The sequence below is a fragment of the Anticarsia gemmatalis genome, chromosome 11 (assembly GCF_050436995.1).
Source record: "Anticarsia gemmatalis isolate Benzon Research Colony breed Stoneville strain chromosome 11, ilAntGemm2 primary, whole genome shotgun sequence".
NCBI lineage: Eukaryota > Metazoa > Arthropoda > Insecta > Lepidoptera > Erebidae > Anticarsia > Anticarsia gemmatalis.
The window spans coordinates 8007731-8030432 of NC_134755.1; the positions used below are offsets into that span (position 1 = coordinate 8007731).

The 22702-nt window shown below is 37.3% G+C and overlaps 1 protein-coding gene across 6 annotated transcripts in view; it reads left to right on the forward strand.

Moving 5' to 3' along the window:
* Window positions 1-14707, forward strand: part of Abd-B (Homeobox protein abdominal B) — an 88455-nt gene extending 73748 nt beyond the window's left edge. For all 6 annotated transcript variants that reach the window (XM_076119977.1, XM_076119979.1, XM_076119978.1 and 3 more), the window contains 3 exons: window positions 3052-3098; window positions 7300-7908; window positions 12177-14707. In XM_076119977.1, coding sequence (XP_075976092.1) covers window positions 3052-3098; window positions 7300-7908; window positions 12177-12571 — 1051 coding nt within the window. In that variant the 3' untranslated portion in view covers window positions 12572-14707. The remainder of the gene's footprint in view (window positions 1-3051; window positions 3099-7299; window positions 7909-12176) is intronic.
* The last annotated feature ends 7995 nt before the right edge of the window (window positions 14708-22702 follow it).

Consider the following 22702-nt stretch of genomic DNA (forward strand, 5'->3'; position numbering starts at 1 on the left):
TTTCAAAGAAGACGAAACTTGACTTACCAAAACCAATACATGGAACTTATACAAAAATATAAAATTACTGATACACTATACTTATTGCCAGTGTAATTTTGTTGCATTAGATATTGTTAAATGGAGGTTAGGTTTGTTTTAATAAGGCTCTTAAGGTTTGGGTATAATAAGTTAGGCTTCCATAAATGTTATTATAGAATCGCTGAGCTTTCTGTTCATACCCAAATAATCGGTACTTTAAGCCTTCTCGAAAGCCTGTAGGTACATTTTATTCCAAAGTTTATACAAAGTTTATTTTTGTTCGTAACATTTACTTGCCACGATGTAGGTACCAGCCGATAAATTTACATAGGTATTGCAAACAGTAAAGTTCCCGACAAAATTTGTTCGACGCATGAAAATCGTTTCACGCAAACGCAACATAGGGACCTCATAGACATTCTAATTCATCGATTGGGTGTAATCGGGCGGGCGATCTATTCCGGCCTGGCTTACGATTACGAATCACAATATGTGTCCTTGACGATAACATCGGCCTGCGAGCGTGATTAGAATTCTAACTCACATGGACCACCGGCTTTTCGACTCGATATGTATGTACCCTAATAGTAAGGAATCCGGCGTGGAAAATTGTATTGTTCCGAGAACGATGACGAATGCCATACTCGTTTAAGGACGTACATTACGTACGTGTTTGTCGTTAATTGTATTACACAATTTCAACGTTTCATTACTTATATACCTACTCGAACTGGAAACAACAAACCTTTGATTCCAGCAGAGTGTATAATCTTAACTCGCAATAAACGTCGTACATATCTGTATACGTAGCAAAATTTATTGTAATAATACAATAACATTCATAATACCGAATCAGAGACAAGACAGGCGTGTTTTGACGTCGGCGAGGCAACTGCCGGCTCGTATCTAAGTCGCAGTTAGAATTGCAAATGAATCGCCGTTTACTCTCGAGTCGTAAAGCCAGGGATATGATCCAGTCAGTTTTCGCACCATTAACTGCTCGGACCTCCTCCCACACCCTCGCGATCTTGTTATTGTAAATATGTTATGGCTTAGATACAAAATATATCTATAAACACAACAGTATTATATAATACTACATTGTTTACCTCCTGACAACATAAATTAGTTATTCGAGACTATAATCATACGGGTAATTAGGATTTGTCTAAAATATTTATTCAAGGTACATAGGTACCATGGTGATGTTATTTGTCTAAAACAAAAACGTAAATCAAAACAACATGTCCATCATCGAGTTCGTTCTGTCGGTCTTATTGAGATTTCAGTTGACGACAGTTTTATTATAAAACGCCAGAGCATAAACAGCTCTGTTCTGTAGCGTCGCTCGGCCAGCCAACCGTGGGACAGACACACCGATAACATATACTTGTGGCGCAGATAACGTGAACTGACAGCTTGTAATACGCGACCAAACTCGTCCTGACACTCCGGCCATTGAAATACTCTACCCACCAGTGTAGAAAGACCTCTAAACTCACATCCGGGTGTCATTCCTACCGTTGCGTTAGCTTGCGGCGCGGGGAGCGTGGAAGCTCTGGCTAAATCAGGAAAATTACACCCCGTTTGGCCAGCCGGCGGCCTATGTTTTGGGATTGAGTCGTAAATGTCAAGTCGAGTGCCCTCCGCCATAGTTCTGCTGCTCTATTTACCCGTACTTGATGAAAAAAATAAAAAAGACTCGGTTAACTAAACCCTCGTCCGGATTACGGATACCAAAGTTTAGTCCGGCCCGGAATGAGTATAAACTTTGATGAACATCGACCAAGTTTCGACGCAGATGGGTCTTAAGTTTTCCAATTAGTATTGGACTTAACCACTAATCTCTGGTAGCTATTTTATGCGTGTAATACGAGTGAATGTCAAACAGCTGCACGAATTAATTACACCCATAAAATGATCTACACGAACACCGACAACTTACAATACTAAGTATTTAGTAATAAAATTATATCGAAAACTCATTATCGGAGTTGAAAATTACATATACGAACATGAGAATAGTTATAAAAGGAAAACTGTAAAGAATCAATCATCACCACGACCGCTTAATCGTTAGGTAACACAAAACAGTTTACGATCCCCACACGTTATTCGAGGACTTTACCTAAAAAAGGCTTGTAAACATGTTTTTTTCACCCATAAATATAGGGTAGCACCCCCAACGAAAATCCAAAAAAATAACCGTGGCATTCGGCGCAAATCACCTATTTTATGTAAACTTCGTGACTTACCGCCGTATCGAATGACTTAGAAAAGGATTTATTTATATTCGTACCGGCTTCGAATGGAGCTAGGAAATAAAATTGTAACCGTAGAAGTTGTCAATGGGATGTTTGTGGGTGGAGGAGTGCGGCGACTTAAAAATAAACTGAGTAATGTTCGCGGGCGACGCGTAATGTGCAACGATGATTTAATGCGCAGTTCCACACTCGGAGGCTCGTTAGTCACGTCGTAATGAAACCTCGTGATACAAACTTTCTTCGTAATTGGCCCTTATGCCGCATATAAATTTCCTTTCACATCACTGTAGCAACTGACATGAAAGACCAGATATTTTCACTGAATTCGTTTGAGCGAAGGTTATATATTTTATCAATTTTCAAATAGTGACTCAAATCCATAAATTATATCCTCACCATTTTGGAATAATCGACTCACCTGTCTAAATATCATCCATTCACGCAGTTATAAACTTTTTAACAGTTTTTTGGAAACAAAAAAGTTCCTTCGACTTTCAGTGATGCCGATACCGCCTTCGTGCACGATATAGAAGCGTTAATAATATAGTACGTAATAAATGTCAGAATCATTATATTTCTTTGTTGGGCTCTAGTAATTAAGGATTAATTGACACCAGTCCGTATTAGCCAATAAACGTTCTACAATTTACCGATTGGATACACCGAAGAAGTAGTTTCATGTACATTAATTATGCAGCTGTATATATACATTAATATTCTTGTACATAATTTTACACATAAACATAATTGTATAATTTGTTCGCAGGTTACCGTGTCCTTTTACGCAAACGTCGCTAGCGAGTTTACGACAAGGTGAATATAATATTTTTGTATTTCATACATTTGTATGTAAATTGTGTGTGTATTTCACGGTTAATCTGACATATTATTGTATGTTACCTGTCATTTGGTTTATTTAACTTTGGGTTATTCATAATGAGATTATAAGGATTCCGTTTAGACCTTGATAATTCAATATTAAACGTAATTTTACCTTCTGTAGAGGAAATAATCAAAATGTTGACGTCGCAAACAAATGATTATTCAATGCACTTAAAAAATACTTAGTTCCCAAGGTAACCTAGGTGATTTTATTTATAAAATCATTCATAAATGTCTGTTTTTATAAATGTGTATATAAATTTCCAAAATGTATTTGTATTTTTGTAAAATTATAAACTTAATTTTTGAAAGAATAAAGCTTGTCTGCAATTTGGTGAGCATTCAATTAAAACTATCATAATTATAAGATGAATGTAATGTGTGTATGTGTGGTATCTGTCATATAGATACATACTGTACACAAGATTACATAATTGAATTAAGTAAAACATCGAACGGTCACTGACTATATAAGAAATAAGTAACATGTGGAATGTAAGTAAGTAATAAGAAAGGAATTCCCCAGAGTACTGGAATTCCTTACTTATTCGTATAAGTAAGTTATTTAATCCGCTCGAAACCGTTAAATCTCTTAAATTCCTACATATATCTGTCTCTCCTATTTCCTATAATATATTTATATTCACTGATAACACGAAAAAAAATTAACGTCCATTTTAAATTACTTAAGCTTAACAAGCTGATCTTTAATGAGTTTAATTTGCGCTGAACGGTATCGGTACAGGCTAAAGGCAATTTACAACTGTTGTCGAGAGAAAGTTGAGAGCAGACGAGTTTTTCAATTGGGCCAGGTATTAAAGTCTTCTTTACAATCTATTTAATGTCCCACCGATGGGAACACGCCATTCGCGAACCGTTACCCGAGCTGTGTTCGACTTGTTATGGATATTAACCAATATTTATGTATAGGTTTGAGAGGTTCTTGATTGGGAAATTGCTGTGGAAAACTAGATTTATTCTCATGTCTGCTTTCAACGACGTTCATAATTTAGAAGCTTATTTAATATATCAACAAAATTATCGCTATGATTTCTATCTTTCGTAGAAATTATACGATAATTTATAAATAAATTGTAAAGCCACGATTACATTTAACAGTTTGAACATACAGTAGATATCAAACATTACGAAACACAAATAAATATTCCATTTCTTATCAAAATAACTTTGAATTGAATAAACGACAAATATGAAAAATCAACTTCGCGTGAGTCTACAAACATGATTTATACATAGCCCCAATTGAAATAGGTTTGCGCAACTCCAGCGCACACATGTGCCGAGATAAGAAAGCCGTACTTTTATTTACGTACTCGGTGTATGGCCGACCATTGGCCTGGAGAGTTTCCTAACGTAAATATTTATAGACGGGCTCGAGCAAGGCGCACACTTGTTCCTATGTTTGTTTCTGTCATTCAACGCGAGCCTGTTTGTGCTTCGAGCTACTGAAAGATAATGTTACTTTCGTTTTGTTGCTACATAAAGATCCTCTGTTATAAACCATAATCTTTGTTTATCTAGTTTTAGTTTTATTTGCGTGGATACGTCTCTGGAATATCTGCTTTAATTACATTCGTTAACGTGCGCGTATAATAAGCACATACGTACGAATACGAAATACAAATCTTGAAAGTAAATAGTGCCAAATATCGGAACTCTACATACTAGTTCTACGTACCTATTGAAGTATAAATCATCGCTAAAAATAGTACGTACCTATTTACTCAGTACCGTTTCACAAGGCACCTTTGTGTAGGTCACATTAACAGAATTTACACAATGTAAATACACCAAATACAAGTCATGTAGAGTTGCAATTATAAATCTTTTTTGTATGGAATTTTTCATACGAATAATCCGTGTTATTAGTTTTGTTGACACGTCCACAAAGTGTCGCGAATTTATCGTTCGTACTTTCATTGTGCCTTACCTATTGTAATTATTCGGTTGACGCTAAGTGTGGGAAATTAATGTGTTACTCGAACTTGGCCGGTGGTGACAGTGACGGCGAGGAGCGAGTTTAAGGATTAAGGGTGTTAATACGGATGATAGTTTGGCGAAAAGAATATGAAATTGAGTTTAAAATTTAATTGTAAAAGTATATTGAATCAAGTAAATAATATAATTAATTATTACAACATTATTCGCGAGTATTAAAAAAATAATTTAATAACCGAAGAAAACATTTGCAAAATTAATTTAAAAAAAAAATCACAGTTAATAATAAAAAATAACAATGAAATTAAAATGTTTTCACACTGACTCTACCTCAAAAATCAATAAAGCCCTAAAATCGCTAATCGCTACAACTTTAAACACCGCTCACTACAATATTATATTTTGACAATTCGGTTAGTATTAACATACGCATGTAGAGTCAGGTTAACAAGAGAGAACATTACTTGGTGTATGTTTTAGCATTGTTCGGCTGATATATTTTATAGCCGTGTCTTGTGTAAACATAACGTGTAGCGTGTAGAGAAATATTGTGAGCGGATTTATTGGCTCTACAACGTATTGTTCGTATAAAGGGTGGCAAGGGGGTGTGTCTTTAAGACGATGCAATATTGCTTTTGTAGTTTGTAATTACTTTCGATTTTTGCAATGTAGAGTCAGACAGTATTTAGTACTTTTAATCAAAATAAATGATTTAAAAATTCTACTTGCTTAATTAATTTATATGCAACAGAATATATTAATGTAGAGTTCATAAATCAACAAGAATGTAGAGTTGTAAAGTAGGTATGATAATAAAATAGTTCATCAATCTAAACAGACGACTGCATAAGACATAAAATGACTTACAACAAGTCACTGAACTCTACCAAGCTACTGAATATAAGGCATTAGTCCGCGGCCTTGCCATTGACAATAGCAATAAAATAAAATTATATAATTTAATCTAGTAGGTGCCTAACATTATTTGTGGTGAAATTAACAGACGATAAAATTAAGTTTATACTCACAATAAAATGTGAGTGAGTTGCCGTCATAAAGTCTCGCGTTTTTTATTGGTGGCAACTCGGCGATGGTCGAGTGACGCTTGCAGTTTGGTTAAACGGCAGTTTATGGCTATTTTGCCTCCATTAATCGCTTTACTACGCACCCGCGCCTCCGCTCTCGACAACCCTTTGACATCCACGTTGGTGGTATACTTACATGACGGACATGTAACAGGATAGATATTTGATCAAATTCAAAATTATATAATTTAAATAAATTGCCAATGGGTTATACAAATAATTAAAGTGCTTAAAGTTATCTAATTTATCATAAAAAATATTTTTGTAGTAAGAAGTTTTTTTTCTCAATTACCTAGATGAGATTTGAGAAAATCCAAATTTGAAAGATAGCAAACTTGTATAAGGGCACAGACTGGGCGCCTCGCCAGGCCGCCCGCCTACGGGCGCGTATGTAGAGCGTTGTGTAGAGTCAACGTTTAGTTCCGCTGCCCGACACGAGATGGCGGCAGGCGAGTGCGCGCCTGTGTGCGCCGTCACACTGGCACACGCCGCCGCCACTCCGCGCTCGACCGCGCCGCAGATCGCGCGCCTCGCGTATTCGCCGCTCAGAGCGCTACAAACACGACACGCTCGCGACAACAACGTATTCGACCTCACGTCCACTCAACTAAATAAGAAAACTGTTGCGTCACCGATTAACTTTAAACACCGAAACAACCCCTGCTGAAGAACTGTGAATTGTTTACAATAGACTGCATCGCAAAAACTTCATTAAAGACAGTTTCTTAATTCATAAATGGACTTAAAAATTTTCGAGGTTACCGAAGGCTTATCATATCAGTGACTGTTCGATGTACCATCGAAATAGTTTCTAAAACTTCTACCGAAGCGGACTTTATAGTTTTTTGGACAGTTAACGTTGCGGTCAAGACTCATCCGGTGGCTGGCTAAATCGGGATCGCGTTTTGATTTTCATGTGCTGCTGGTGTGTGTGGGACGCGTGTGTGCGCGGTGCGATGTGCCCGCGGCGCGCGTGAACCGGCTGTGACCATCCCGATCCCCCGTGGCTTGCCCGGCCGCCACCCTGTACCCTGACAACCATGTCGGGGGCCTCGGCGCGCCCTGCGACGCGGCCGCCGTGTCGCCAGCGCCCGCATCCGGCCACTCCACCGGGCCGGCCTGGTGGACCATGATGAACGGGGTCGGCGGCGCGCTGTATGAAGAAGCGCACGCGTCGCCGCCCGGCGGATCCCCGCCGGCTGCGCCTGCTGCCGCGCCGCCCTCCGCCTCCAGCGCTTCGCCAGCGTCCGTGGGCTCCAACCCTCCGCAGCCACCCCTGCACATACCGGCGAAGCGCTACGAGCCCGAGCCCGGCGTCATCCGGCACGCGCAGCAGCCCTGGGGCTACCCGCCAGACGCACCCGGATCCTTCGAGCACCAGTACCCCACCGCGCCGACCTACTACAACCTGCCCGTTGAGAGGGAGCGCAAGTCCACGCTGCCCTTCTGGCCGGCGAGTAGTGGCGAGTACAAGCCATACGCTGATGGTGGTTGCCACCAAGGTTTCTCCCAGCCCTGCTGGAACTACCCGTACGGGGCGCCGCGTGGCGACCAGCCCCTGCCCTACGTCGGAGGTGAGGAGCGTCGAACGGCTGTCTCCGAGGCGTCCAGCTTCTCCCACGACGCGTATGGTCTACGGAATTACGCGCCTGAGTCGGTGTCCAGCGCGCCCTACCCGCCTCCAGGCTCTCTGCCAGGTCAGTATCATCATGTTACTCATTTATATTTATGTTCATTACAAACTCAGAGCTCACGTTTTTTAACGTCCGGTCGCGGCATCGCTGTTTGTAATCTTTGGAACTTATCGGCCGCTCGAGACTACAACCAAACATAGTTCAGCAAAACATTTTACAGAATTTATAAACAAATACTAATATAAGTTCAAGATACTTAAACGTGAGTTGTGGGGTTTTAAATGACATACAGAAGTTTTAAAGAATATTTTTATTTAAAGTTTCTAATAATTCTCAAGTAAGTGAAGCTGATAAGTTGATTTGTAAATAATTTATTATGAGTTTGTCAACCTTGACCCGCGGGTTAGGTCCGCTGAGCGCTAGGTGGCGCTGAGCGCGGCGCACACAGCGAGAGGGCGCGAGCATGTGTGCGTGGCGCACACACCGCCAGTGCCCAACGTCGCTGTGAGGGTGTTTGTATGTAGCGAGCACACTCAACACACTCGCCGAGCCCGCGTCTCATACCGCATTCTTTTCTCTAATCGAAGACAGCTGATTGGCACGACTGCACGATACTTTACATTGATGGATTTATGTATGTAATTGAATGTATAATGTAAAATGTGTGTACCAGCTATTTGGTACGCTCACAAACATCTTCTAATGAAATTATTGTTCTAGTATGTTTGTCCTCTAAATACGTATTTAGATAAATTTCTCTTTTAAAGTCACTAAATGTCGTACCTCTATCTTGATGATCATGAAGAAATTATCAAGACAAATTTTGTGCAATAAAAGTTAGAGTTGAAAGTCAGCAACAGGTAAACCTTACGCAGATATAAAATTCCCTCCAGTATTCCTAATGAAGCACTAAAAACGGCGATAACATCGACTGTAAGGCAAATATACATCTGAGCGTTCGCTTTGGAATCCCTTAAATCTGCCTTCCTACAACCATCGATCGTCCAAACCAAAACATTTTCCCACAGACCACCATAAATTTGATGAATGAACGAAACACGTGCTACAAATGTTTAAAAATGAACCGTAAGCACCTTTTTATAGGCAATGTAAAACGGCGCTACACAACCGACAATAAATTAAAGTTTACGTAAAATAAAGCGCCAATAAAAATGTATAACTAATAAATAAACACGATACCTGAGCGTTAAGACAATAAACCGATCTTTGAGTAGTGGCAATAAACCAAATATTGCTACAATAAACACATTACAGGTTGATGAGACGATAAAAAACTAGGCGACTCTCGGCTCCCGCGACCGGCCCGCTCGTCGTCGGTGCATACGCGCTCTCGTAGATACATATCACTTTTATGAATCGTAAAACCACGGCCACGTCACACACATGCAATAATACTGGTTTCTTCCCCAAATCGCGCTAGTAAGTAGTAATTACTAAACTGCAAGCGCCATGTCAATATGAGAGCAATAAAAAGACTCCATTCATAAACGCTCGCCGCTAGTTCGCTTTCGATCGCCGCCTAACCATAAAGATGGGTTTATCGCGGCTCTGTTACGGCAGAGGTGTAACTTGACATAATTTTGCGTAAAACGCGCATATAATGGGCCATTAAAAGGAAACAATTGTTGAAAAAGTTATACGAGTGTTCACGTCACTTTATGATTGTGTGTTTACGGCCCACCTGAGGTTGACATTGACTTTGATTTGTGCATTTACGGCTTAGTAAACGGTTTGTGGACCGGCTCCGTTAGTAAGCTCAGTACGTACCGTTTTCTCAACTAACTGATAGCGGACGCGTCAATCAATCGTTTCCTTTCAATATTTCCAGTTATAACATTTATAACAAGTCGATTTCGATTAATAAAGAATGTGGAGAAATTCATTTTTGGTAATATTTCACCCGTCAAAAGAAACATCTTAACCGTCTCAGAAATTCCTTTCAATCATACGTCGTGCGGTATCTCGGCTTGAAACAAAACACGTGTCATTTTGGACTTTATTCCGTGGGTGTAAGGTTTGGTCTCCGTGGCGAATTGGCAAAGTAACGTTGGTACACGAAATAGACAAAGCCCGCGGTCGGGTAGGTAAACTTTTATGGGCGAAGAGAACCCGCACTTTTATTGCTACTGATCGCTACCTATTCCCTCATAATTGACAACTCGTCTTGTCATTATGTTCTCTTTAAACAATTGCCGTTTGTTCCACGGAGTAAGGAGTAGGCTGGAATGGAAGGTTCTTACGCCCACCCACTTATTATTGTTCCTTTGATTGTTATTCACGTTGACTATTCATTTCCTATAGAAACTGTCTTGGACATTGTAAAGTCATTATTTTTATATTGCTGGAATTGTTGTCTTGAGAACATTTAAAAATCTTATTCACTTCTGTTTTTCAAGCACGATTTAAATTATTCCTCTCATTATAATGACAAGATTGATAAAAATCTTTTTTCATTATGTTAATCTTTTTGAGTATGATTCTCAGATGCAAAAGGCCCCTTCTTTATCATTTTTATAAAAGAATATTAAAATATTTTATACTAAACATTTCAGTTCATTTTGTTTTAAAAAGCATTTCTAAGTTTCTAAAAATATTGCAGAAAGCTTTCAAACATTAAATTAAAATTATAAAACAGCTCTACAAACCATTAGCACATTCAGTATGTCTCTACATCTTCGTTGTCGTTTCTATTGAAAGTGGTCAGTACAAAACTTAGTCTCATATAAATCAGTTTTATTGCTCTACACTGAATACAATAATTGATTGGTTACCTTTTGTAGTTCTCTACCACCTGTTAAGTCGTTAGTCTTTATTGCTGCCCAATAAAACGATTTGTTGGACTCTTAGTTGCTTCTTTACAACTGATTAGAGTTCATTAGCAGTTTTATTATTTTATTTTAATGATATATCACTATTAAAAAGTCGTAAATATCGGGTGTAAGTCATAAAATTACATAAAATTCTTAACACTTTTTAAATGACTCTATGTAAAGTCACAAAGTTATACGGCGCTGTTTTACAATACATTTGTTATTTAATCAATATTCAAGCAGTAGGTCGAGAGATATAAATCACTTACGGTAACGGAACTGAACTATGGTTGCGGTAGGGCAGTTTTATGAATAGTTATTCGAATTTATGGTAGAGATAAACTAATGTAAAGTCCAATGGTTCATGTTTTGTATGAACAATAGTTTTGTTGATTCACAATAACATGACTTAAGTAGAAACTGCTGACAATAGCAATTAAACGGATTATTTACACTAACTCATTTTCATAATTAGGTGTACCTACCTAAGAGCGAAAATGTCGACAGCATTTTCTTCAATAGTACATCATATTTCAAATATAATGTTGTACTACAAAGTCAACAACTATGTTTGTAATTTAAATATACATACAATCATACAACGTCCGATAACACGGAATTGTTTCAACCTATATCAGTGATTATTTCAACATGAACTATTTCTAGGAACACGTGTTCAAATCGGTTATTTCCTTAAATTACATCGCAACTACAATAAAACAGAAAATAAATTTGCATGTAAAACACAATGCGACATTTCTATTACACTTTATTCCTTTGAACAAGATAGTTTTCTATTTCAAACATAATTGAGAGAAAAGTTACCGTGGCATACGGACGAGGCAAAACGATGCAGTGTTCGCTTCGAGATACGAATGAGGTGTTACGACAGCTGGCTCACTCATATCCATCCGCTAGACAATGAGGCATCTATTTCGAAACGTTCATACGTGTACCGTTTTGAATAATAGGAAATGGTGCAGTGTGTTGCACGCATCGAATATCGAGAAGGTCGCAGATCGCATACAAAGTTTATTGCGGGTGATCTCATCAAAAGGACCGGTCGCATAAATCGCGCTGTGTGTTAACTTCTAACGTGCCGTGCCGGCCCACAATTGTTTCTATGAACGCGGCATGGAAATAGCTAGTTAAAAGCGAAACGCTCAGCCGGTGCACTTGTAATGCATTCTGCCGAGACAATTAACGAATAGCCCAGCGAATAAGAATGCCCTACGCTCAAGGAAGTCATTTAAATAGTTTAGTCCTAGTAATGCACTCTGTTCTCAGAAGAAAGTTATTGATTTACGACGTAAACTTGAGCACTAAATCCTATCCTGATCTTATTTATAATCGAATGCAGTCGTGCCAACAGATATTTACGCGTCCGACACCATTCTGATTAGGTTACAGCGACTGTACGAACTAGAACGTGTGTACTTGCTGATGTCTAATTTCGTTCCTCCAACCGTTCCAAGTAAAACACGCCGCTTGTTTGTGCAGGTTCCCTATCGATGTCGGTCGGAGTGGGAGTGGGCTGCGGCTCCTCTAACCCGCTCGATTGGACCGGCCAAGTGACGGTGCGCAAAAAACGCAAACCATACTCCAAGTTCCAGACTCTCGAACTAGAGAAAGAGTTTCTCTTCAACGCTTACGTGTCCAAGCAGAAGAGGTGGGAGCTGGCGCGAAACCTCAACCTGACGGAGAGGCAGGTGAAGATATGGTTCCAAAACAGACGAATGAAGAACAAGAAGAATTCGCAGCGGCAGGCGGCGCAGGCGGCGCAGAACAACAACAACAACTCGAATGCGAACAACCACAACCACCACGGCGGGCACCACCACGCGCCGCACCACGTGGCGCTGCACCACGCGCCGCCGCCCAAACACCATCAGTGACCCGCGCCCTTCTCTGGGACTTACCCCCTTCACCACGGTATAGCCAGCTAAGCACCATTCGGGAAGGAAAAGTTCCATAGGACTAGTGTGTGGAATGTGGTCGTACTTAAGGTTGGGACAGGACTATGCCACGTCTGTTCGTTACCCGAAGGACTCAGGGACGCATGTTCGCTATGCCGTGTAGTACGTAATGTGGACGCTCCGCGGTGCCGGCCGCGCTCGGTCCCAGAGAATCTCGCACTAAGATAAAATATTGTGTTGTCGATTTGTGTATAGTATTAATTACGAAATTATGTTCTGTAATTTTAACGAGACTAAGGATATACATGAGTAGATAACGATTCCTGATATTAATAATGTCTAGTAATAGTGCTGATTATGTATTTGAAAATTTATTTAAGTACGAATTACGAAATATTAAAGACGTCACCGATGAATTATAGTTTCTAGATAGTTTATTGAAAATAAATTTTGTAAAATATTTTTGTGAGACTGCTTATTGTTGTATTCGTATTGCTGTTCGGAGGGTGGATTAGTCTTAATCAGTTAACTTTTATTTTCGTTACCAAATTGTTGATCGACTCGGGTTGCTTTGGTGGCAGTTATAGATATATGTCGGCGAGGCGACGTATCGCTCGTATCGCTCCCAGTGTGCCACAGCCTCTACCGGCTCTCACTCGAGACAGAGTCAGCGCTGTACCAGTGTACAACTGTACCACCACCATCGACGCATCGCAAACATATACATAAGCAAATGTAGAAATCGCATTATGATCAAATATTTATTACTGTTTAATTTCTTATCTCATTATTCGTAAATTTTGTTATTTAAATTATGGATTTCTGACAAAGCTTTAACTCGGTTCCAGTAGAATTATACATTAAGTTACTGTTATAACTTCTTTAAATATTGAAGTTGATGTTATAATCAATTAATTAGGTAAATATGGGCAAGTGCATTAATATTGTCCTCTATTGATCATTGTACTGTTCGCTTTAGCCTGTCTATTACTTTTTATTTTTGTTTTAGTTGAATATTTTATTATTTATTTATACAAGTATAACTGCAATCTATTGTGAACGTATCTTGCTCTACATCGAACCAAGTGTGTACTCTAGGTACTGGTTTATTTGAAATTGTTTACTGTGTCATCTAGTGGTCGAATGAAATCATCCAAGTCTTAGGATATCATCTTTGTACTATGTAGCTACCTATTTTATATCTATGTACCTAATAAATGTTTTATTGTAAACTTAGTAGTTTACTCCTCGGATCTAATTCATTAAATCTGTATTGTCCCGTAATTATATAGTGAAATAAAATTAGGTGTTTTTGTACAAAATGGCGACCTCGTCTAGGGAACCGAATTTCTATATAAATGAGCAGCGAGGCATTTGATGAACCTCCGCAAGAACTTAGACGAATGGAAGACTAATTTAAGCGAATGACATTTTAAAACATTATCTATCTTATAGTATATTGGAATATGGATCATATTTGTTTTACCTAGTTTATCTGAAAAGCAATATAAAGTGCGCTCAAATGTTCCGTACCCAGATTTTACATCAATTCGGCGAAGTACTTAGTACCATTGTTTAATTGATCATTAAACGTTTTCGATCGACAGTGGTGCCGTTTCTATTCAAAAACAAAAATAATTATAATCTCATATTAAATACAATTTCAAACTCAATTTTGTTTCTTTCTAGTCATTGATGTAAAATTATTATATTATTAAGGCTACTATGTCGAATAATTTAACATCAGCGATTTAAATCTCCTGTCTCTTTTCTACGACCGATATTAGAAAGAGAGGTCATAATAATGTCACTCGATAACATTAGAATCGTCACCAGAGCTTTGCTTTTCAGATAAAAACAGCAGCTTTTCTGACTGTATTCAACAATTTCAGTAGATATAACGATTAGAACCATACTTACCTAAAATATATAATTGTAATAATTAAAGGTCTCGTAATTATTATTGTACAGATAAATTAATGTAGTTAATCACGCCAGAAATGTGAGGTTTTGTTAAGTATAATGTATAATTAAACATGAATGTGCTCTCCACAATTTTATGACGAATTTAGAAGAGAATGTATGAAAGGGGAAAAAATTAAATACTTCGTCGTGTCTGCGTTATTTTTTCTTTTTTAAACCTGTTTAAGTTATCCCTTTTTTCATTAATCATATAAATCATCTTCAGAAATACCATCAAATATGTACTCACAAAACATTTACCTATATGAATAGCCGAAAAAATTAAATATGTAGTTACTAAAAACCTGATCTCAAAAAATATTTACTAAACATAGGTACCTACATTTATAAAATGACGCCCTTTTCCCATAAGGGTAGGCAGAGATCAAAGAACGAGACTTGCTGCGTAATTATTATTGATTTCATAATTCGTTAATAGGGGTACATAGACCAGTTTGCATGATCATGTACTATTATCCTCATTTCAACAAATAGATTAGGACAACTAGTCGTAACTATGAGGAAACTGATACAGGAGATAAAACATAAAATATATTATTAATAACTAGTTAATTATAGACTCAGTGACTATTAACGCTAAATTTATTTATGACTCATATCATACTTAACTGGACTGGAAATCTAGGGGAGAGCCCAGCAGTGGGACACAGAAAGAGGCTAGATAAAATAAATCCTACTGTATGTCATTCAGAGCCAGTTTCAGAGTTTAAAAATAAGTGACAAATAGGTTTGTTTCAACATGGGTGCCTAGGGAAAAAAATGAGACTAAAATATTTTTAAGTTTTTTTTAAAGTACTGTTTTACTGGCGGAATGAAACATAGAGCCAGGATGGCCAGGAAGTTAAAAAAAATAGTGCTAGATAAAATGACAGCAAATAACTGAAAATCGCTGACTAGCTATCTGATAGTTATCCAGAAGCAGAACAGGGCCTCAGTCTCTTATAAACTTCCGTGTGGGCAGATAACTGGGTAGACCCAAATATCCAGACCTAGCAATATTAACGAAATAAATTAAAGAAAGATATATTTCAACATAATATGAATTGTATTTCAACCTAATACTAATAAAATACCTAAATGAGCACTACAGAACTCAGCATCGAGTTTATAAACGACCCAAGTCTAATTTCATCAAATCTAATTTAACAGACAGTGATTCGCTCGCGTCTCTAAAGTTAACTTAGAAATCAATGACGTTAACATTAAAGTACTTATTGGTAGACTAATTACAAGATAACGACTTAGTACAAACATAGAAATTGCCACCTAATTTGCCGTTAAGTCACCAAAGATATGGGTAGCGTAGAGTCATAGGAATGTAGGATTAATCAACTTCAATTACGTATATTTCAGTACTGTACCTCAAAATAATAAACTTCGAAGTAAGCTAATTACTATGCACTAGATAACTGAATCCTGTTACTAGCTCAAAGTATGTCCCTATCATAAAGTTAGGAACACGTGTCCGCTGAATCACACCGACTGAGCAAATAGAGCCCTAGCTATCATTACCTCTCACTCATTTCCCATAAGCTAAAACGAGACACAATACAAACTCGTGTGTATAAAATCTCGGAGTTTTGAATTTAAATTCACTTATTAGCTAACCAGATACTTGTAATGAGTTAGCATGCTCATTACTAACACAAATGAGAAGAGATCAATAAGAAGCTATCGATAACTGTCGCATTAGAAAACAGACCTTGACGGCTATGATATAAAGTTGTAATTTCTCTGATTAGTCTCGTTGGATCAAGTTCAGAACTTGACTTCAGTAAACCTCATATTCATCTCAATCTTATTAGACACTGAATATTGAACTATTTAGATAAGTAGGTGTGTAATATTTCGTTTTATTAAGAAGTGTTACTTACTCTTTAAGCCTGTTTGAAGCATCAGAGGCCAGAGGTGAGTCATGGAAATAGAATAGCACAGGTAACTCAAGGCTTTAGCTTCTGCTGACACCGAGAAAAATATTTTCTGAAGTCTTGATGATAGGTATATAGTCAGTCTGTTCTGAGTATATTATACTCTTGAATCTTCTCAAAGGTTAATGATGATGTTATTTCACTATACTTACGCTAAGTATCTGGTGGGCTGATAGTGCGTGGTCAGATAGTTTCCACAGTTTCAAACTAAAGCTATTATCTTTAATTAATGAAGCCTTATAAGGAGGTTGCATCGAACCTAGCTTACTAAATAAGTGTGAAGGTATGCCTTGTAACTTTACAAAACCTGAATCTTCTGCTAAGACGACTGCACCTATTAGGATGAAACGCTGCATGGTGATAAATGATTAAAAATAAAGGATATAAGGTTCTTTCAGCAGGTAGAGTCGCAGGCGTAACCTAGTGATATGGTAAGTATATATTTCATCGATTTATAGTTTATTTGCCTACAGGATGGCTTAATTGAATTAAATTAATTGCATCCTGTCGGTCGTTTGAACAATCGAATATCGATGCACGTTTCTAATTACATAATAAAGGATTTCAATTATTGCTCAATGAACCCACTTACCTGCGTTTATATTGAAAACAAAAATAATTAACTCCAGCTTTTGTTTTGTACGCAAGGAAAATATGAATGCATAATCTAGATATTTAAAACCGTAATGTGTTGGTATAGGGTTTATTTTCCTTTAATCTGATATAGAACAACAAGTAGCGCCCTCATGGACTTCAATCAATTCGAGTCGACAAACATATTTTGATTTTATTTCCGGACAAACTAATTAAAGAACGACTCATGTATTTATTTGAATATTTATAAATAATGTAAATATACAAACATAAAGTAAAGTTAAACTTACATGGGAAAAAAATCAAAGGTTTTTTTTTAAGGGATGAAAAAATTAAGTAGAGCGCCATCTATTGGCGCATAGTCACTAAGGTTTTCCTTACTTGAAAAACTTAGTCCGCAGAGTTTCCATTTGTTTTCCTGTTACTTTCTTAGAGCATATTTGTTGAAGAAAATGTTTATACATTCTTAGGTAGATTACTTTGATAAGTAAATAATATTTTTTAAAGTACCCGATGGATAAATTTTGTGGAAGCTGATTTTGCTTTCTATGCCCATGTAATGTAGGTAAGTTAAGTAATAATCAAGTGATCACTAAAATCTGAATATTACAAAATGTAAAAATAAAGAGGTTCATTAGCTTAACATTTCTACGTCTTAACGTCTCTTGAAATAAGAAAAGCCAAGGGAAAATAAAATAACGATTCCAATATTTCAATCAGATTTTATTTTGTTTCTTTCATTAAATGGTATTGAACAATTTGTCAAAAACGTTTGAGTTTTTATAATAGGTTGTAAGTTGTTAATATGACTGTGACTTACTGATCTAAAATAATATTTTATTTTAATGTTGTAATTATTAAAACAGTCATGTCTTATCCTGTTGAATAAACCTGCAGCAAATGAAAGGGTAAGTAATAATTAATATCTAGTTAATAATATTTATACATAAAGGTGGTTTATGACTCTACAGAAATTGATTAAATTGCGAGTTTCCTTTAACTTCTTAAAAAACCTTGATGATGGAAATGTTACCATAGTCTCAAAATCGTAAAAATAATATTGAAAAGGACATAAATCTGTCTTTACGTATTCGTCTATCAAGTAATATCAACATCAGCTCTCAAGTAAATTTTATAAAAATCCCAATATTTGTATGAAGTTTTCAATCTCTGCCTGTTTCTCAAGAGCACCGACAGAGTAACCATAGTGGCATGCACCTACACTGCGCCAGTGGTCCTACCGGTTATAGTGTCACGCCGCCTCCTCGCTCATTAGCATATAAATGAACCGAACCGAGACAACTTCATATTACACCAACCAACATAACATGACCTTCCCCTCACCACATTCTATACGACACAACCATCAATAAACAAAAATATCACGGCTCTTTATCACTGGACGCTTTACAGGTTAAATGTGGAACTCGCTGCCATTGGTCGATGGAAACCCTGACTCCTCTCGTACCCTGTAAATCGGCGCGCGCGCACCACTGGAACGATAATTACGAATAAAATATCGACTATATTTTACACACAGATTTGCATTTTTATTCCACTCTGATATCTTAAGCAGTGATATTAAGGCAACAATGTTCGCAAGTACAAAGTAAATACGCGCTTGTAATGAAATCAGTGGTTTAGTGTTATTGAAAATTCTCGTTATGGGTATGTTATAGCTTTGGAATTATCCAGTCGTCTGTTCTTTTAATATTCAATACGCATGTTGCACATAGCACTGTTATTATATTACCTACAACATGGCATTTATTTACAAAAGGTAGTTAGTATTCAGCTATGTGTTATTTTGTTGTCATGTATTGATTTGCATTCAGCATGTCCTTAAATGGCTATAAAACGCTGATGGCTGTTGCAGGATAGAGCTAATTTATGATATTAATACTACCCACCTTGTCCGTTAAGGACATGTTTGTAGATACAGTCAGGAACACAAGCAAGTAAACATATAAGAATATGTTTAAGATTACTTGTATCATTTTGAATGAGAATTTTGCCGTTGTAAAGGTACTTTTTTCATTACACAAGACTTTTAAACGTCATTGATGGTGTTAGTAAACAATTTTCACTAAAGGTGTCTGTTTCTTTTGAAAGACAAAGGTAGCTCTAATAGCAATAAAGTAGGATCTTATTAGTAGATTCATTGTCAAAATTATTCGCTGTTCGCCACCATCACTGGAAGCTAAATAGTATAATCTGTGAGATTAAACCAATCTCATAGATTGAAGAGATATGAGATATATAAATATTATTATGCTCGAGAAAGGCAAATATAATGTTCTTTAATGTGATAAAAAATAACACAAGCCACTTATAACTAAGTCGCAGGTTACTGAAAAATTTCAATGTCGAGGGCGGTCATCTCAATCCGGTTTGATACACAACATCTTTACAACTTAAAGCCGGTGGCATACACATCACTTTTTTATGCTCACACTTTCGTAATTACCACAAAAATGTCGCAAAACCTGGCCTGAATAACCTTAAAATGCGAAAAACGTGCATTGAACATTCTCACAGCCATTCTGAAATAAAGTACCTAACATTATGTTTTTTGAAGTCAAAAAGGTTGGAAAAAAATCTTGTAAGGCTGAAGTTTTCTCTTAATTGTGTTTTTATGCGAAGATGGTGTAAATTGCGGCAAAGTACGAAGCACTGGGTACCGTTATTTTGAACAAAGTTTTGAGCTGTTGACACTTTGAGCCCCGACGGGAATACGTCGCGAAACTCTGCTCGTTTTAAACTGTATGAAGTTTATTCTTGGTACTGATCAAGTCTGGTTGAAGTAAGTTATTGTGAAGATTACCATAAAATCTAGGGTTACGAATGAAAAGACTTTTACTTAATAAAAAGGATTTTTTTTTAAATGTGGACAGTACCTGTATCTTAAGTAGCGATAGAAGACTGAATGTACTTGTGATTTAATTGTATTACTACTTCTACTATCAGGTTAATACTTTATACTCACAATACGGGTATGTATACTCATTAAGATGAAACTTTAATGTAAACCTGGCCTCGGAGAACCAATAAATTACAGTAACAACTAGACATGCGTGCTCACTAACATTCAAATCTACGCATTTAAAAATCAATACCACGTATCAACGTAAATTCCATTTTATTAGAGCGCTAAAAAAGAAAATTTACACATGTGGGAAATTGGGGTGCTAACCGTTTATCAGATAATGTAATTATGTTCGGAGCGGTACGGGACACCTCCACTCTGGGTAATTGAGTGAGCCCTCCGTACCTCGCGCCTGCTATTAGGCAAATCGAATCTCGTCCCTCCTACCTCCCCCTCCCTGAGCCGGGATGAATATGTGAACGAGCTTCCTCTTGGCGTCGAACCAAGGATTCAATTTGTGCAAATGTAAATAAAACGCTTGGTGCGACTGCTCTGATACCTACTCACTTCGTGGTAGATATAGTCTTATCACATAATTCGTTTAGACGTTAAAACGCTAATAAATGGCTCCACCTAATTTTTTGTTTGTATTAGTCTCACAATTTAATTTAAAAAAGTAATTTAACACATGTCTTCAAATTGTTAAACAGACAGTGGTTCGACTCTTGACTTGTTTCAATTTTTCAAAATACTTTATTCCTACATAATTACATGATTACGTTCTAAAACATTCGTTGGGTCACGAGGATTTCCTCTAAAATAAACTATATTGCTTTCAACCATATTCTGCAGGTATAGGTATGCAATTTAAAGTGGCAATATTTATACAAACAAACCGATAACAATAAAACGATTTTAAAAAACAACATTCAGTGTTGAAAAATGTAAATAAAAATTCAATAAATAAGCTATAACTTTATTAAGAGAATTCCGACGCTGAGTGTGAAACGTCGATGGACGCCCACGTTCGAAAAGTTGCCTCTAAAGTTTGATCTCAGCGAAAAACTTGATCTCATTCGTAGCGTTATATTCGATCCGAATGTTTGTTTGTGTTGCGAATAATAAAAGTATTGAAACTGCAAAAATATTCGCTATCCCTCCCTCTCGTATAAATCCATCCCTGTCGAGCAGGCTGAGCGGCCGGCACGTCCGGGGGCCATAACGTCGTTTGATGTTCTGCTCTCCAATACTGGTTGAGGCGATATAAAGCAAGATGTACGACTGCGCTCTCGGCGACGCCTATATTTCCTAAACATCTTTCGGCGTTATAATTCTGTACGACGTAACCTTGTGAAGGCGATATAACAGTTATTTTTTCTGTTCTGAAGAATTATTTGCTTGTTTATTTTAGTTTTGTTGTTCGTAGCGCGTCTACGGTTGGCGTAGACGTTGTTTAGTAAGTGTTAGTGAGGTACTACTTTAAGTGAAGTGTGTTTAGGTGAGTTATTTTATGGCTTTCTATTTTGAAACGTATCTACTTTGGAATTGTGGGAGCGTGGATGTCTATGTTCAAGGAAAAAATAAAAATATCTTGGACTGTCGGGTTGTATAGGCCCTACTAAAATTATTTTGACTAACTAACTATGGTTACATTTTTGTGTTATTGTAACAATAGGTATGACATGGGATATATGGATAGTGTAGATATGTAATAAGGTTTTGTAAGTGTAGTAACTTCATAGTGTTACCTAAACTTGTCATTGCATAGTTACTGTACTTACCTCCAGATCAAAAAATATGTTTTAGTTACATATCTACTAGCATAAATATAAAGGTAAATAGTTAATGTATCTGTAGGTAATGTTATTAATGTGTAGTGTCATGTCAGTCTTTAGTTAGGGTTAAATTGAAAGTACCAACATAATTAGGGATCTCTACAACTTTGCATTGTATGTTAAATATTTTTTATTTGGGCTTAAGGAGAAAAGTTAACTTCTTCCGCGGGCGCCTGTACAAGGTTACATCTTATAAAAATATGCAACACGGCGGCGGTACGTTACCGAGCGGATACCAATTCTATCAACAACCCATAAACCGCAACCTTTCTTTGTCTCGCCTCTTAATGCTATCGTGGCATCGAGTGAGATAGAAATCTACAAGTTTAATGGGCCGTTACGCGAGAAAAAATCAGTCCGCATTCGCGAGCGTAGATACGCGAGTGATAGTGTCAAGTCGGAAGGACACTGGTGGACTGGTGCAGTGTGCAGTGATACTGGGGTACCGGCTTCCACGACGCGACTTGTTGCTACGCGACGTGAAACCACGTGAGTATACCTACCATGTAGACTATAGCACCAGGTACTCGACGCGTCAACGCGCCGTGCCCAACATACTTACACTGACTCCAGCCTAACAAACGTCAACCGATTAAGATGACCTCTTTTCTGTTGCATGTTTGTGTTCTTTCTCTACGTCACTGACTCGCATTATGTAAAATGGTGCTGTCAATTAATATTGGCAATGTGTTCGAACAACAAATAGAGTTCAGTCACCTCAAAATTGTGTAGATACCTACATTTCACGAGTGTTTAGCGCCTAATTGACACAATAATACATACCAATGACAGTTCAAATTTACATAATACGAATGCGCGTTGCTTTTAAATTTAAAGGATTTTGAATACACTTGAATGACAACATGAGGGCGCCTTAATTTACGCCTTTGGTTAATGTACACTT